Source organism: Nilaparvata lugens, chromosome 4 (genome assembly GCF_014356525.2).
Source record: "Nilaparvata lugens isolate BPH chromosome 4, ASM1435652v1, whole genome shotgun sequence".
NCBI lineage: Eukaryota > Metazoa > Arthropoda > Insecta > Hemiptera > Delphacidae > Nilaparvata > Nilaparvata lugens.
The window spans coordinates 22,487,726-22,506,103 of NC_052507.1; the positions used below are offsets into that span (position 1 = coordinate 22,487,726).

The following is an 18,378-nucleotide window of genomic DNA, read 5'->3' on the forward strand; positions in this document are numbered from 1 at the left end:
AAGAAGCTCCGGATGACGTGTGGGGTTTTCTGAATCTTTGGATCCTTGAATCCGTCCCATCAAAAACAATAAACAATAAACCAATGCTGAAAGATCTGAGAATTTGTTGATTATTCTAAGTAAATTTTTGCCCACACCTTCTTCTACCAGAATTCCCAGTATCGCTCTGGGCCGGCTAAACTCAGTCGGCGTCTGGGGTGGGCCGCAACGTGGGGACGGGAGGCTTGGTGTGGTGTCCGTCAACCACCCTCTTTCGAGTTGGGGGTTGGAACAGGGCCTTGAGTACCTTGTTGGAGTGATTCCCTCTTCTGGGAAAGAGGGGCCGTGCTTTCGCACTGCCTAACAGGGTTGGATTGGGAGAGATAAGAGTAGGAACGATATGGTGTCTTTCGTGAGTTTGGTCTCTGGTACGGGAGAAGCGTTCCCAATCGCCACTGGATGTCCTCTTGCTGTTCCCGATGGAAATGCAAGGTTGAAGAGCCTCGGACCTGGGCGTCACGGTTGGTCACCGGGTCCCTCACCTCGTGTACCGGGTGTTTCTGGCTATCAGGGTCTCGGGGTCGAGAAAGGCGTTCCCAAGCCTTACTCGAGGTCCTCTTGCTATTCCGGTTGGAATTAGCAAGGCAGAAGAGCCTCGGAACTGGGCGTCACTGCTGGTCACCGGGTCCCTCACCTCGGGAACCGGCTGTCTCCTGCGGCCAGGATCGATGTCTCGGGGTCGAGAAAGGCCTTCCTGAGCTTCAATCGAGGTCCTCCTGCTACTCCCGATGGAATTAGCAAGATAGAAGAGCCCTGGAACCGGGCGTCACTGGCGGACACCGAGTCCCTCTCCTCGGAAAACGGATGTCTCCTGCGGCCAGGATCGATGTCTCGGGGTCGAGAAAGGCCTTCCCGAGCCTTATTCGAGGTCCTCTTGCTATTCCCGATGGAATTAGCAAGATAGAAGAGCCCTGGAACCGGGCGTCACTGCTGGACACCGGGTCCCTCACCTCGGTATCCGGCTGTCTCCTGCGGCCAGGTTCGGTGTCATGGGGTCGAGAAAGGCCTTCTCAAGCCTTACTCGAGGTCCTCTTGGTATTCCCGATGGAATTAGCAAGATAGAAGAGCTCTGGAACCGAGCGTCACTAGCGGTCACCGAGTCCCTCACCTCGGGAACCGGCTGTCTCCTGCGGCCACGATCGGTGTCACGGGGTCGAGAAAGGCCTTCTCAAGCCTTACTCGAGGTCCTCTTGCTATTCCTGGTCCTCTCCGTGATGTTCCTGGGTCCAGTCAGGTTTTAGCCCAAAACCCAACTTTTCGCCACTGGTTGAATCAGGCAAGCTGGCTGCTAGAAGTCGCAGAAGTGGTCATACAGTACTCGCCTTCCTGCGAGTGTTGTATCTTGGAGCTTCCTGCGTCTCCTATTAACTCCAGTTAATAGAAGGCGCAATTCGGAGTAGTCGAAGGAGTAGGAGTAGAATCTGGTCACGAGCTGTACTCCCTTTCTCGCAGCGTGCTGCTTCCTTCACCAGTTCTCGACCGACTGACCGTGCTAGAATGTTCTTCTCTGCTACTCGGCTAGCCTCCCTTGGCAGCCGAGTGGGGGTAGATAAGGGTGCGAGGCATAGTTGAGCAGTAGCTCAGTGCCTATCTCGCTCGTTGTACAACGTGATCTTATGATGAGATTACCGAGCGTCGTCAAAACTAGCTCTCTAATCAATTCTCCTCACTAGTTACGATATACATCGTGACATTATATTAAAAACTACCAAATCCAAGGAATTTATCTTTTAATATGAACTACTAGCCTAGGACTTATTCATTGAAATTCAAGTTATCATATGATCTAAATCATGTAACATGAATTTTAATTAAGCATCTATTTCATGTCTTCAACCATATCCATGTCTTCCATATGTATCCATATTCATATTTCAAATATTGATAATCAGGACTTTGTATATAAACATTGATTTCGTAGATATATAAGTTCTTACAATGATATTGATTGTGTATCATCTCATTCCAATCCCATTTGATAATCTCGATTATCAAATCAGTTAATTTTTTTCAATATGATCGATATGATTATCTTCAATCTTGAAGTTGAGTTACAAAATGATAGCTCATTCTCATATTCATCACGAAACTATTGTAATTATGAATGTGATGACATTCCATGTCGCTGAACTAGATAATTAATCCGAAAGCATTCTGCAAGAATGTTTCCTACAAAATCTCATACAAAATCTCAAGGAGGGAAGACCGTAGGCGAGGAGAAACGATAAATTAGATAGTACGTATATCTTGAGAGTGTTCTTGGTTCTGAAAATATATTTTCTAGTGAGATATCAACAGTAAAAACCAATAGCTTTAATACCTGTCAGCTGAGAAGCTTTTAGTGTGGGATAAATGGCTGAGTAAATGGCATAGCGAACAGAAATAAATGGCAAGTCCCATGTCGCCAATGAATACGAACTTTGCTCCACCAACGTAGTATGTTCCTCTTCACCATCAACTCAATCCCCCAACCTACCTCTGCCGTGATACGCTTAACATGATCTAGTGCACCCTATCTATCACTTCAACCGCTTTATTCTTTCTTATATTTGCAACGATCACGCATTCGAATTGGGTGCGGGTAAAATCGAGCTTGCATGAAGCTAAAGAGCGGCATAGCTGACAAATCAACTACTGTTTGTAGAATTCTTTTCACAATCTAACGATACAAAAAGCATTCTTCGTGCTAATTATATGGCTCTATAAACTTTTTGAACTATGGGATACACTCTAACATGGAATCTGCTCTACCAAAGGATTCAATGGGTGAGAAACGATGTTTTTCGATTTGTTCATGAATGTATCATTCTAAGAAACTTTGACAAACTAAGCTATAGGCTTCTATGAAATGTTTTATGTAACATTATCACTAGGAATGGAATGTGATATAAAATGAGATTATTGAATCTCCGCATCCTTTTCTCATGTTTGTTGAATAAATTACGTAGAATGAGTCAATTATTCTTTCAATTATGAAGTTTTGATCAGAGATCGTTCCATCACTGAACACTTTTTCATTGAGAAAACTTTTCACTAGCTTTCCAATTATTCAACTATTCACAGTTGATTTGAACAATATTCTACGATTACTGGAAACTAATAATCCGCTAAGCTGCATAAGAATTGGAGCTTTGGGAAGAACAAATACGAACAGATCAATCAAGATAAGAAAGGATAACACTTGAAGCAATCGCACTACAAATTATTTTATACTGTATAGTTTCAATTTCAATATTCCGAGTAAATGCGATTGATATTTGTTATCCAAACCTTGGATTCATATACCAATCAAGTTTTAGTAACAAATTATCATGAACTTAATACAACTCATCCTATCAGAATAGAAGACTTATAAGTATCGATGCTTGTCCATAGTAGCGGTCACTATCAAAAGCAATTCCTAATAGAATTGACCGTTCTCAGGGCACTACACGTAACTGGATCTGTAGCTTTACTACAGTCTAACTACTTGAGCAAGAGTACTCTTTTTGGCGCGCCTTCAACTCACCACATGCAACACGCGCAACAATCATGGCCTGTCTAACAATAATATTCAAATTTAATAGACTACCACTATAAATCTGATGGCCGGTTGCAGAGTCGTCACATAAAGCTAAAATCAGGCATTTAACTTATTTATGAAGCCATAACTCCACTTTTCGTTGTACAGATGTCAAAGTAAACTATAGCTCCCATAAAACTGAAAATCTGGTGTGGCGCACTCACACAACTTTCCTTGCCGTTATGAAAATTGATCACCTGACGCTAGTGTTCCCGCGCATCTTGAGTCTGGTACTATTCAAAGATCTGAGCCAGCTGGTGACAGGATAATAACGCTGGAAACACATGAGGTCTGCTCTCTCTTCACGCTTATCATTTTCAATTTTAGGTGAAAATGTTACTGATCATTAATTGTAGAGATTTTCATGCTCAATCTTTTCCACTCAAAATGTTTTGTTTAAATTGTATCTAAAGCCTGATAATTGGGGATATAAAATCAAACTTTGCATAGATGGGGCGGAGCTCCTGAAATTTTTACAGATATGGGACTTGAGCTGCAGTGTGACCTATGTGTGATGCCAATTCGAGATATAGCTAAATGGGCTTCCGCAAACGACTGTGCAACGACAAACCATTTATGTGCGTGATTTAAAACTATGTCTCACATAGCTATGTTTGATTTTATGTAACGACTCTGCAACCGGGCATCAATCTCATCAGAAAATATTTTGTTATTCATTCTATTTTCCAGAATATATAATCACATCAAAACAATTGATATGTAGGATATTTAGCGTTGATAACAACATGAATATAAATTTCATCTTAAAAACACTAAAGTATGAAATTCAATTACAACATGAGTTTCACCATATCATAGACATAATAGGCCTATGTAGAATGCTTTCCATAACATAATTCCATCAGAAAAAGAATGAAATTATTGAACCGATATAACAGGAATTCCAGGGCGAGAGTCCAATTATAATGCACATATCCATTGAAGTAGAATAATTGAATATGGAGAATATTGGGAGATGTAGTGATGTCTAATTGAATCTCTTCTGAACTCTATTCATATTTAATGATTGCATTGAGGGATTAAGAATGGAGGTTATATGTTGAGTAGGATGAGTTTTGGTAAGTTATTTCTTCGTTTGTTATATGCAATCATACAGACTAATGTTCCATGTTGATTACATGTTAGAAAGTTCAAAATTTTTCAAATTCTCTTCCATCGTGGAATTACTCTCTCACGAATTAAATTTCAATTGACTAAGCTATATATCGGGAACTTCTTACTAACAAAAATCACGTTCTTGACAAACTTGTACCCAATAATCCAATTGGGCTAATTCAATTCAAAATTATTTGCAAATTGATAGTTTTTGAGATGGTTCATTCATGGAGAAAATGTATCTGATATCCTGATATTGCTATAGAACATGCAAATCAATGATATAAATAAACTACAAGATCCAAATCACACAGATCAACCTCTCCACAAAAACCCAATCGAATGAAAAGTGTGTAATATGGAAAGAAACCACATCGTTATTCGAGAACAACTGGCTCTTTACTCCAATGCCCACTCACTGAGATTCAAAGCCAACTCTAGAGAAAGCATTCGGCCAGTTCAATTGGTTGGGAGTATCAGCCGATAATTGTCCCGTCCAAGATGGCAGGTGATGAGTTGGCCAGGCAAGCAGAAGAGGCCAGTTATAGGGGCGTTAGCAAGCAGTTCTCGAAATGGTGGCGCATCCTCTTAAAGAGGATCTGCTGAATCTCAAACTGCCGTTTACTGATGCTGTGCTGGATCTAGGTAGCAACGACCAACGCAGACCTCTAACTGCCGCTGAAATTACGCTCCATTCCACCAGCCTAGGCCTCCTGTATATCCTTCACATTTTCCTTCACCCACATATATATTTTTCTCGGCGTAAGCACAATGCCCGGATCTGTGTACTCTTTTAGTGGGATCGGCTCACTCGAGCGTTATTCTTCGCATTTCACACCTACACTCAGTTTCCTGTTTTCGCAGATCTGATGATGTCGGCGCAAAATCTCCCAAAGAGCAGATTCTCACCAAAGACGTCTGTCTGTCTAATAAAACCGCTTCCATTCTCGCACCCGCATAAAAAACTCAATTTTATTTGTTTTGGCGCTGATAGTATGCAGAAAGGCAAGTGATGATGGAATTCTATTCATTGAAATTCACATGCAGTGACAGTATCCATTGAGTCATAAAATTTGTACCAAAATCTATTATTCCAAAATTACAAAATGCCGTTGATATAATAGATGTTGTATTTGAATGGACGATTGAAATTTCAATTTATAGTGAATGAGATAATTGATAATGGAGCAAGTGTTTCTGTTATTAAGTGTGATTGATCTTATAATTTATATATATATTATATTATACTATATTATATTATATTATAAATTATATTGATCTTAAATTTCAAGGGAGTGAGATCCATCACAGATCCAATCAATATTGATTCTGTCTCACAGCAATAAAATAGGGAATTATCAATTACTTATGACATTATTCATGCATCATGCATTGATTCCATTGACTCTTATTGGCAGAGAGATCTTCTAAGATGATTGGCCTCGCTCAATAATTTTTGATTTGCCTCAGGACATGGAAAGACCACAGTAAAATTGAGTATAAGAAAACTTAAACAGTTTTGAAAAATATATATTCAATAATGGAATATACTTGGAAATAGAATTGGATTTTATAGATCAAAATAATCATAATAGGTTATGATGATTGGAAAAAATCTCGAATCTCCTCTCTCCATTTGTGAAGTAATTAGAAATTTCTGAATAATGAAAATCATAATAGTCTACCGAATGATTGACTTGAGCATTAATTTGTATATTCATCCAGGAGTGGTGAATCTAGAATTTGAGCTATCAGTAACTTCATTCGATGAATTCGAAAGCAATTCCTTAATTTCCAGACTTGCTGATATCAAGTGATATTTGGGTGCCTTTCCTGTTCACGATTATTGCGGTTCTATTCATGAGAGTCGTGAATTTGAACACATGGCATCAGCTCAACACACCAAAACACAACACACCAACACACCAACATTGTTGATGAAATGAAAAAATAATTTCATCTAGTTGTGATGGGTGGGGTATGCAAAGGTGGAAGCAGCTAGAATATTGTGTTTTGCTCTGCAGTTTGCGCAACAGTTTTTCCTCTTTCTCTTCCTAGTCATCCATTCCGTTGCACATTCTCGCCCCCTCAAAAAGAAGCACCGGTAAGAAAAACAGACGAAGGATGAAAATTGCAATTGTTGGGCAGACATTTGAGAAATTGCTGTTTCCACGTTGCTCTGTTACAGCCACTGTCGTAACAACAACGCTGTGAATAGCATTTCGTGTTTTTCAGATGAAAATGAGAAAAGAATAGTGAATGATATTGAGCAAGATGGGAGAGGGGGAATTCGGAACAAGGAGAGAGAAAATGGAGAAGAATAACCGAGCAAGAGTAGTTGTAGAAATTGAACAAGAATAAAACTTTTTGAGTAAGATGCACAGGAGAGTAACATCAAGACTTCATTACTGGTTGATAGAGAGGGAGGTATATTGAATATTATTGAATGAGATAGAATTAAAAAATCTGGTGTGGCGCACTCACACAACTTTCCTTGCCGTTATGAAAATTGATCACCTGACGCTAGTGTAAACGCGCATCTCAAGTCAAAGATCTGAGCCAGCTGGTGACAGTTCATTAACGCTGGATACACACGAGATCTGCTATCTCTTCATTGTGAATGATTTAATAGAATCAACAGTTGCCAGAAGTTTGCAATTGAATAATAATTACATTTTCTCAAATTTCAAGCTCATTTTCAATTTTAGGTGAACATGCTACTGGACATTAATTGAAGAGATTTCCATGCTCAATTTTTTCCACTCGATTTTTTTCGTTTCAATTATATCTGAGGCCTGATAATTGAAAATCTAAAATCGAACTTTGGATAGTTGGGGGGGAGCTCCTGAAATTTCTACAGATATGGGATTTGAGGCAGTTGATATAGCTTATCAATGACTATTTTAGGTATAAATTTGATCGAAATCGTTGGAGCCATTTTAGAGAAAATCGCGAAAAACCCTGTTTTTGACAACATTTTCACCATTTTAGCCGCCATCTTGATCGCATTTGATCGAAATTGTTCGTGTCGGATCCTTATAGTGTAAGGACCTTAAGTTCCAAATTTCAAGTCATTCCGTTATTTAGGAGATGAGATATCGTGCACACAGACGCACATACACTCATACATACACACACACACACACACACACACACACACACACACACACACACACACACACACACACACACACACACACACACACACACACACACATACAGACCAATACCCAAAAACCACTTTTTCGGACTCAGGGGACCTTAAAACGTATAGAAATTTAGAAATTGGGGTACCTTAATTTTTTTCGGAAAGCAATACTTTCCTTACCTATGGTAATAGGGCAAGGAAAGTAAAAATTGGAATGAGAAAATGAACTGGAATGGGATGTAATAAAAAACATAATTATGTGCTTGGTAGTTGCGTGTTAGGAGAAAACAAGGGTTAGTAATTATAAATAAATGTAGTGCAACGTGAAGTAGACAAAAATTTGAGTGAAGTTATGATAAGGTGAAACGAACATAGAAATTGATGGTGAAGGAGGAGGGAGTTGAGTTATCCAAGCCAACAAATTGAGAAAATGTTAAGAGGTCGCAATCTCATGGATAAGATTCTTTTGGAATGTTTAGATATGAAAGATATTATCGAATCGAGAAAACATCTAGAGAATCTCAAGTTCCATGCAAGAAAAAAGAATTAGAGAGCAAGAGTATTCGAGGATAATGAACGTAACCAAAATAAATTTTGTAGGAGAGCTGAGACAGATAGAAACATACTGATCAGGGAGTATGAGGAGAGTAAATGGTGGAAAAGGAGATTGAAGTTTCAGGAAATGAAAAAACAAAGAGAGAAAGGAATAGTAAAAGATTCGTTGGTTGAGTGTGTACAGGAAAAGAGATGCATGTCATGGATGATGAGAAAGAGGTGTTGTGTCTACTTTTGAGAACGAGAAAGCTGCTGTATCTATAAAGGGGGGAGCAAAGCAAGGCTCCTAATGATAGAGTAAAATAAGAGAAGAAAAACGAGAACGGTGAAGAGCAGCACAATAAAATGCCAGGACGGATTTATTTTCACGGCAACAATCACGCTATCGTTTGACAAATTCGAGTTGTGAAAAGGTGGCGCGGCTCTGATGCTCTGCTGAGAAAAAGTGTAATTGTAGCTTATGTTGCACTCAGAGCAGAGCAGAACAGAGCAGAGCAGCCATTCAACTCGCTCCACAGCGGTGTCGTTATCTTCGCGAGTTCAAAATTACAAAAAAGGTCAAATTTGTCTTGTCTCCTTGTTCATTTCACCTCCTATTCTGTTAACATCTCTATTCGCTGAAGAATGTTGCACTGTTTGATGAAGCTGAAAACGAAGGAATTTCTTATTACTGCTGTAACATGTTTGAAGCCAGTGCATAGCTTTCAGCTAGGCAACATCGTGTTTGTATATAATCATACTAAATTGAACAGACTTTGTCCAATATTCTGAAATGAACATCTTCTGGAACGTCATGATACTATTCTGAACATTGTAATTATGATAAATACTTGTACTTTCTTGAAAACATGACGATGAAGCCCACATTGAGATATGAGAATAATTGGTGAGAGTCTTGTTACTGAATTAAATTCTATCATTGCATGCAATTTTGAAATGAGTTTGATAGCATGTAAATTAATTTAGAAGCATTCCAGAGAATTGTTAGTAAGTCTGGTCCTACATGAAAAACTAGACGCCTGTGATAACGCAGTTTTCTATGGTTCCTTCATCAGTTCAGTTTATTTTCAAACTCATTCAGTAGCACTCAGAACACTACAATCTTTCTCACATTAAAAATTATATGCATAACATATATTGGGTACTGTGAAGTGTGTATCAGAATGATAACAAATTCACTTGTTGATAATATAACATAACTCCAGAGAATGTAAAGTCTGTGTAGAGAGGATGATACAATGTTCCTAGAACTAAAAATCAACTGTATGATAGGCACATTTATCCTCTGGATGAAGACTGAACCTAGCTTTCCTCATTCTATTAATTGCATAGAGATCCAGATTACTTCTATGAGTTTATATTCATGTTGTTCACTCCCAATGGTCATCATGGGAACTTTGCAACTTACAGCTCTGCAGCTCAATAATATCGGCTACATGCAATATTCTACTCGAATTAATCTTGATCACTCCACTTTACTCCATTCAGCTTTGAACCTTCCAGCTTTGAATGTTTTGCCATGAAAAATCGCATTCTAAAATTGAACGATGAACGGAAAGAAACAGGAGATTTGATTGATTATTAATATTGTAAAAGAGAGAGTGAAAAATATTTGAATAATTTTCTGCTGTCATTAGAAAAAAAAACATTGATAATTTGTGCGAAATTATGAATTATTCTGTCATATAAAGGCTTCTCTTGTAGAAATTCTAGATGAGATGCATCAATAAAAAGCGTATTGATCATTCTGATTGATCAATGATGAAGAATATCTGGATGAATGTGGTTGAGAGTTCAAAATCTGGATTCTATATAAGTACTTCAAACTCACCTGTATAAAGGTTCGCCATCAGCCTCTTTGAACCATAGCACCATATAGACGGCATCATTCTTGGAAGATGTTTCAATATCACATGGAAGCGCTGTTTTCTTTCCCATCACTCCGGCCACTTGCGAAATAGGAACTGCAACAAACAACAGAAGTCTATTTGAAGGAAAATCTTTTTGCGATAGCATGGAGCCACGGTACAAAATTTACTACACTGAAGAATCTAGGTCAGGAGTTGAGTCTATAAGAAAAATAGAGAATATTGAAAGGCTTCTCGTTCCGTTTTTCCGTTTTTATTCTAACTAAGAGTACTGTGTTCCAGAGCTTATTGATACTTGTCCAGACATTCAACCAAGAGAATATAATGAATTCCTATAAATGTTTGGTATCACTCTCCAAAATACTTGAAGTAATATTTATATGAATTTAGTCAAATTATTATTCAGTTCATAGAAAATTGAGAATAACTTTTCTCAAATTCAATATCGCTCTCGAAGAGACATTTCAATAGAATAGACACAGGTTCAAGAAAAGTTTATTTTCCTGGTTGGTTGATATTGGAGTGGAAAATTGTGAAAATTTAGTTAGACTGTAAATATTGAAACTATTTATTCTTCATTCTTCTCTTTACTGTTTTTTCATTTTCCTAAAAATAACCTTTCTTATTATTATTCTTAATAGAACATTAATATTTATCTACTAATTTCATAATTTTGCTTGTATTATGAATTTTTACTAATTTTATTATGAAAAACTTTAATCCCATATCAGTGAATGGAGTTCGTGAATAGTAATTATAACATGCAATAAGCAACTAATTACTTATACCCCAACACATCTAATTTATAGTGGGGTGTATATTTATTCATTGAAATTATCATTTAGAATAGAGAATAGAATAGAATAATTGCTTTTATTTGAACATTGTTTACTAGATAATATTATACAAGAACAAAATTTTAGTTATAACAAGCATTTAACCCTTGGTCAACGACCGTCAGGGTGAGGTTTGTCATGAGTAGACTCCATACAGAATTACACATTCTTGTTTTTCAAATACTTCTCCCTTAGTGTTCATTCAACAGTTCACAACGCACTATCCATTGAACTCTGAAATCAAGTAATGTCTGTATTTCCATGCACCAACACAGTATGCACCTATCTTTAGCCAGTCATCTCCGTTCAGGTAGTTCTTCAGATCTTCCCATGACAATGCAGCCCTGCCAAAGTGTTGCCATCTGAACTCGACGAGTATGGGACATTTTCCAATGAAATGCGTGACATCCTCCTCCTCCTTCCTATTGCACAATGAGCAGAGTCTGTTCCCGTTGAATGAATACTTATTGAGTCGGATCAATTCATTTCTTGCTTTGAAGAACCACTTGATGAATTGAAAGCTGGAATTTTGAGAAATGTAATCATTGCAGTGATTGAGCTCTCGACGAATGGTGTACCGCTGGCTCATGGCGACCCGCTGCATCTGTTGATCTCGCAGCTTACTTCCAATTCTGTCAATCGTCTGGTCGATGTTCAAGCTACCTGCTGCTATCTCCTCCCATGGAATGCCAAATAAGTCATTCAGCATCCTTCAGTCATCATACAAAAATAGCCTTTTTCGAATCATCAATTTCAATAGCCTTCTTCGAATCATCAATTTCAATAGCAGACATGGCGAAGAGACAAGGCAAATCTTTGGATTCTTTAGGTGACGGGAAAGCATATGATAAAACAACAATAATGATTGTTATTTCCTGATGCTGTCGCTACAAAATCAACCGGGAACATTCTCAGATTATCAAGGCCCAATTTTTTTATATATATTTGTGGATACAATTACGAATCATATGAGTATGACTAAGAGAGAACAACAGGCTTGACCCAAAACTATTCTATCCTCAAACTTTGTTTATGAATAACATGTTCAAGAGAATAGATTATGTTTCTACTGTTGGAAGTTCAAATTCAAAAATAATAGAATTTTTATTCCTATTTCAGGTACAGAGAGAAGCTGAGCTTGTCAATAATTAATGGTCTTCTCGAATTATCGTGTTTTAATCCCTTCTCATGAATTTCTTGATAGAGGAACGCTCACGAAAGTCTTCAATTCCCTGCTTGAACAAGTTGTTTAGTTCGACCATAGCGTGAAGAATCTGTTAATCAAGAGATTTGTAGTTTGAGAAGTAAGAAAATCTCTTACAGCTGAACGCCGAATCGCCTTTGCGAAGTGAGATTGAAGACAAAAGGCCGTTGAGTGTCGGCTGTTAAGCTACAAGTTAAAAGTTGCGATCTTGTCCTAAAATCTTTTAAGACTCTCAAGGGAACGCGCCTGGATTTCCAGATCGCTGCACTACGATTCGCTATAAAAACACGAACAAAACACCTTATCAGCTCTTTATTTGTCGGAAATAAACGGAGAAAAGCTTTCTGCTCTCTCATTTATGTGTGAGTTCATTCCGATTTCTAATTAAAGAAAAACACTGTTGCCCTCAATCGTTAGTTTAAACAAAGATGGTTCTTTGCAAGAATAACTGAATAAGCAGCCATTTCAGGATTACTCCAGTAATTCGATAAGTTGGCTTGTGATATTAAGTTGTTTATTGCCGATTGGTATAGTGAAATAACTATTCCGCTCTTGATTTGATTTTGATTAAATTTTCTTCCTGGATACTCTTTCTTAAAAGAGTATAGGAAATCGTCAAGGACTTTTTGTCAAAAAATAAAAGAATACATATAAACATATATTATTTACATCACATTCCACAATGTACATTACAATTTAATAATATAAATTGTGAATAATAATAATAATATGTATTATTATTTTATAATATCGCACGAGTATAGAGTATTTTTATACCCAATATTCCATGTAAATGGAAGATTGAGACCAGCACGGTTGATTCAAAGCACGGTATATAGAAGAAGATTCATAGTACCTCTTTTACTATGATGTCACCCATGATATTCAGGCACCACTTTTAGAGTACGCAAATGTTCGTATTTATCCAAGCATTATTGTATGGAATCGTTCAAAGAATAATCAAAGTATGGCAATAACTGTATGTTATTAAGAATGTTTCTGTTATTAATTTACACATGAAGTACAAATTAGCAAGAAGTATATATTATTTTTCATGTAAAATATAAACTTCCATGACTTTTCGATTATTTTCCAATTATTGATGAAAATATCATATTTCCCATCCATTTTCAGGTGAATTTTTATTGCAGCGTATTTTTATTACTCCAGTTAGTGTGAAATGTTTGTATCTGAATATCAATTGACTCTTTTATTCCTTCAAATCTGACAATATCTTATCATTATCAAACGAGAATCCTAATTATAATAGAATCTATCTGTAGACTGACAATATCCTCTGGTTTTCTATAATGTGAGATCTGCAGTGACCATTGAATAAGTCTATCCACATTGGTGAACATTGGATTAGTTCTGTTGAAAGGTAGTTATTTCCTAGTCAGAACGTTGTTTCACAACTAACTGTTCGCGTTGTCTAATTGGAGTATATGAGTTTCGGAATATTTCGGAAAACAAACATATAGGAATTGAAGTAGGCAAGGGAAACTGGAACGACCACCAGTTTCACAATTGATTTTGAATGTTCAAAGTGAAAGACAACTGTTAAGCAAGCCACACACACTCGATCGCAGTCACATCAAAGCGCCGTTTCCGAAAATAACGGCCCAATGGGGCCATTCTCTGCACCCGTATCTCCTTCGCTGTCCAATGTAAGCTAGAATACATGACACTGTCCTTTTCTGTGTCTGTTTGAAGGCATGGGAGAGCGACATCTGGCCTGAGTTGAACTCCAACTGGCCACAAACAAAGAAAACAGAACTCGCCATAGCTACTGTTTAAGCCTATCGTTCCATTCACGATATGCCCCGCGCAAAATAACCTTTCGACAGACAATAATTGAGCAGTGCTCCTGAGAACGTGTTCTATGAGTGTTACCAAACGTTTCCAAGCCTCACACGTCAAATATATTATTATTAATCATTTTTATTGAACCAATATAAGATGATGTTAAATGTTGAATGCATGAAATCAATAGCTAAAAGAGCTCCTGATTCAATAGCTAAAAGAGCTCCTGATTTAATTTATGATAACTGTGATTCTCAGTTCTCAACAACAATGAATTATTTGTTTTTCATCCTCTGCGCATACTAAACTCATGTCACTAAGCTTAAATCGAGGGGATACTATTCAAATGTATTGAAGTAACGTGATGTAACCTACTAGAGGCTTCCACAGCATGAATAGTCTAAGTGTAAATTCCAATATGAATATATTCTCTTCAGGGACTCACACTACAAGGATTCACCTTGTTTTAATGTATGAGCTGTGTAATCAAGATTTTTGTCTCAACAATAGAGGTGTTGGAAAACTCCACAGACGTAGGATGGAAAGAAGATTAGCGTGATATTTGTATATCAAATATATTCAATTTTGATTTCTCTCCACGCTTTGCAAATTATTTATCCACTCAAACACACTTCCTCAGAAATTAATATTCTCATTCTAAGCAATATTACTTATGACTTGTCACATCATCAGACATATTTCCTCCCTTCTTGAATTGGAATAGACCCACACAAAATAGAGGCGTTAAACTTCACACAAAAAGGAGGAAAATCATTATCCTTAGCACGTGCAGGCCCGAGCAAGTTAATTAACTTGAATGGTGTCATTGCTAGAAAGAGAAGAGACGCGAAATTAGAAGGAGTACAGAAGAAGAAAGAGGAACCGGAAGAATGAGAGAGAAAGTGAAGAAGAGTAAGAGAAAGCTTGTTATCTGCGGACTCTCAGGATGTAAACAGGATAAGAGAAGACCTCAATACGCAAAGGGCTTTATTGCTTTTGTACCGACACGTTATTTACACTGGTGTCTGTTAACGCGACGAGCTGCTCATAGCCTGACACTGACTTAAACTTTTATGAATGATGGTGATTTTAATTAGGAGGCCAACGTCTCACAGACAAAGCAGCTTGATATGTCAGTCATTTGGATCCGGAAAGCGAATCCAATAAAGTTGTAGAACAGATAATATAGTAGACACATTGGCGCATTGAAGAGGAAACACGACAAACAAGATGAAAATAGGAGATTTGAATAATTCGACGCTTCTGTTCAACGCGACCGAAGAGGATTATTCAGAAAATTTCAGAACTGTTGCACAGTGGGAAACCTAACTTGAAATTCTTCTGAGTATTCTAGAAGGAAATATTGAAAATTTTATTTCAATAATCACCTTGTCTGAAATATTTCACACATTCGCAGTAAATTTAAAACAGGGAAGTATTGCTCATTTGAATTCATAAAGACGCTGAATATGGAAAATATTATGTTAAAGTTTTTACTCACATGAGTGTTTTATAGTACAATTGTATTTCAGTAGAACATAGAACTCTATCGAACAAACAGGTCACTGGTAATGTTCATCCATAGAATTACTCGAAAAGCATGATTAATTCAATGAATTTTAAGCTGTTATCAAATTCATATTCTAATTGATATGATTGCAACTGTACTACGCTTATATACGCCATAGGAGACCTATGCTATACGCTTATAGCAGACCTCGTTGCTAATCCCGTTAGAATCTATTGACAATCATGACTGTATGATATTGTATTCCACATTACTTGAGGTCCATAATACTCTGCATTGTCTGCAAAACATGACTGTTTCAAAGAGATTATGCGAATCTGAGCTATCTGATCAGCCTGTAACTACAGTAGGTACTGTAGTTACAGGCTGATCAGATATGTCTGTTCCGCCCTTAGAATGATAAACCACTAGCTTAAGCATAGTGGTGGAAGTTTCCAAATCAACAGAAGATCTAGATACAAAAAATACGAGATAGGAGAAAATTCATTGATACAAGCCATATCCTGTTCGAGATAACATAGAGATTTTCTAGTGGAAATTCGAACATTGGAGTGGGTACAATCACAATAATTCATAGAACTTATTCTTATCGAAGTGAGAACATATTTTCTGAAATAAGTGATCAACGTAAATGATAGCCGGTCAAGACGTATTTGTAATTTCTTAAGAAGAGGCTGAGAGGTTTTGATACTTGAGTAAGTTTGGTACGAACAAGAGTCAACAAGTAGAGAGATCGTCTGCAAGCTTGTACCGGCGGAAAGTAGTTGGGCTGGCAACTTTGCTTTGTGTGGCGGGGGTGAAGTGGAGGATTGCAGCCGCAGTGGCCACCAAAGCAGGCCGTCGTTAGGGCTATTAAGTTGTTGAAGGGTCACGTTACATGCGAGGCCAACGGGCAAACGGGTTGAGGGAGGAGAAGGCGCACATCTCCAAGGGCGAACGGGACAGTGTTTTGGGCAGGGTGGGAGAGGCGCTCCAATTTCGGAGAATACGAAGAAGGAGTAGGTGGGGAGGATTTGGGAGGAGGAGGATGGCGAAATAGTTGAAGGAGGATGAGGGAGAGCAAGACGAGGGAGGAGATCAAGAAAAAAGTAGAGGATGAGGAGATGATTAGGATGGAGAAAAGAAAGAATTGGTAGAAAATATTAATAAGAAGTAGAAAAGAGAAGAAGGAGTAGGAAATAGACAACAAGAGGACGAATGGAGGGAAAAGAGAAGACCAGGAGAACAATAGAACAAGGAAAGCAGTGACGGGAAATTATACAAAGAGTGAGTGACGGAGGAAAAGCGGAACGAGAGAGGAATAACGGAGGAGTTGGAAGAGGGAAAAGATAGTAAAAGTCGTCCGCGGATAAAAATATGGAGGATTGATAGAAATAGGATAAATAAGATCGAAGAGGAATCTAGATGTCGTGGGAGAAAAGGAAAATGAAAATGAAATCGAAGGAAATCAGTGGTATGACTGGATTTCAGAGAGGCAGAGAAGTGGAAGAGAATTTGAAAAGGATGAGAAGATCTGAGAAGGTTAAGTTGAGTGAGAGAGAAGAGAGAGGGAGAAAAAAGAGGATGAGCAGAAAATTGTATAGAGAAAGTTGAAAAGGAACAGAAGTGAGAAAGAAGTATGGGGAACGTGTGTTAGTGATAAAACAAAGATGGATTAGAGGAGAAATGACTTGGAAAAGGATGTTTAATAGGATGAAAACCAAGAGAGAGATGGTGTATGGAGATGAAAAATGAAAATAAGAAACATCGAATGAAGAAAGAATTGATGAAGTGAAAAATCATATAAGAGTAGAATAATATTGATAGGAAATAGAAGCGAATTTCACAGAAATGTGAATTGAATATGAAGTAGAAACTAGTAGAATCAAGATGAGAGGTGTGAGAAGAACTGATTGGGATGAATAAGTGGGAAAGAAGATCAGGAAAGGAAGAAGATGCAAAAAAACAAGAGGAAGAACTGATAGGCATTTTACAATATGGAGTTCAAACCTATCTATTAGAAAAACTATGGAAGAAAACTTGTATCTATAATAAATTGTGAGAAAGAGCAGGATATTGAAGTAAGAGGAGGAAGACAAATCACAGGAGGAGGAATGATAGGAAGTGAAATCTGACTCGCATGTTGATGAAGAGGAAAGTTGGTGGCGGATGGGTAGACAGAGAAGATGGCGTTGGATGAGTTGGTGGGAGGGAGGTGAGTTGTTGAGTGGTTGATTACTGTGGTATCGTGGTTGTCTCTAAGCAAAGGGTTGGCCGGACAAGGAATTGCCTGCAAAGACGGTTGAGGTTTTGCAAAGAGCAAAGGACTGCCCGACTGCCCTGCCACAGTTAGGCCTACTCGTATTGCAGCGATTTCAAATTATGCTACAACTGGGAAGTAAGCACTTCAATATTACGAGTATAATTCAATTCAATTCAATTCAATTCAATTTTATTTGCCATATATACAAGATTTATACAATTACAAATTCACATAATAATTGGGTACAACATACAGAAATTCAGAGTATACTCTATTCTAGAAATAATAAAAATAAATTAGATATAACATAACTGAAATCCCAGTAGTACTCATTTTACCAGCAATAATTGCTAGCAGAGACACGTGTCTGATCGCTAGCAATGAATTCAGTTCAAATGATTGAAAGATTTTTTTTTTGACTGAAACACAAAAAAAGAACCAAATCAATCTATTATGTGTAATTTTATGATTAAAAGT

The 18,378-nt window shown here is 37.6% G+C and overlaps 1 protein-coding gene across 3 annotated transcripts in view; it reads right to left on the minus strand.

Moving 5' to 3' along the window:
• The window catches only part of LOC111047815 (hemicentin-1), a 482,899-nt gene that overhangs the window by 108,768 nt on the left and 355,753 nt on the right, over positions 1-18,378 (minus strand). For all 3 annotated transcript variants that reach the window (XM_039427127.1, XM_039427125.1, XM_039427126.1), the window contains one exon: positions 10,252-10,384. In XM_039427127.1, coding sequence (XP_039283061.1) covers positions 10,252-10,384 — 133 coding nt within the window. The remainder of the gene's footprint in view (positions 1-10,251; positions 10,385-18,378) is intronic.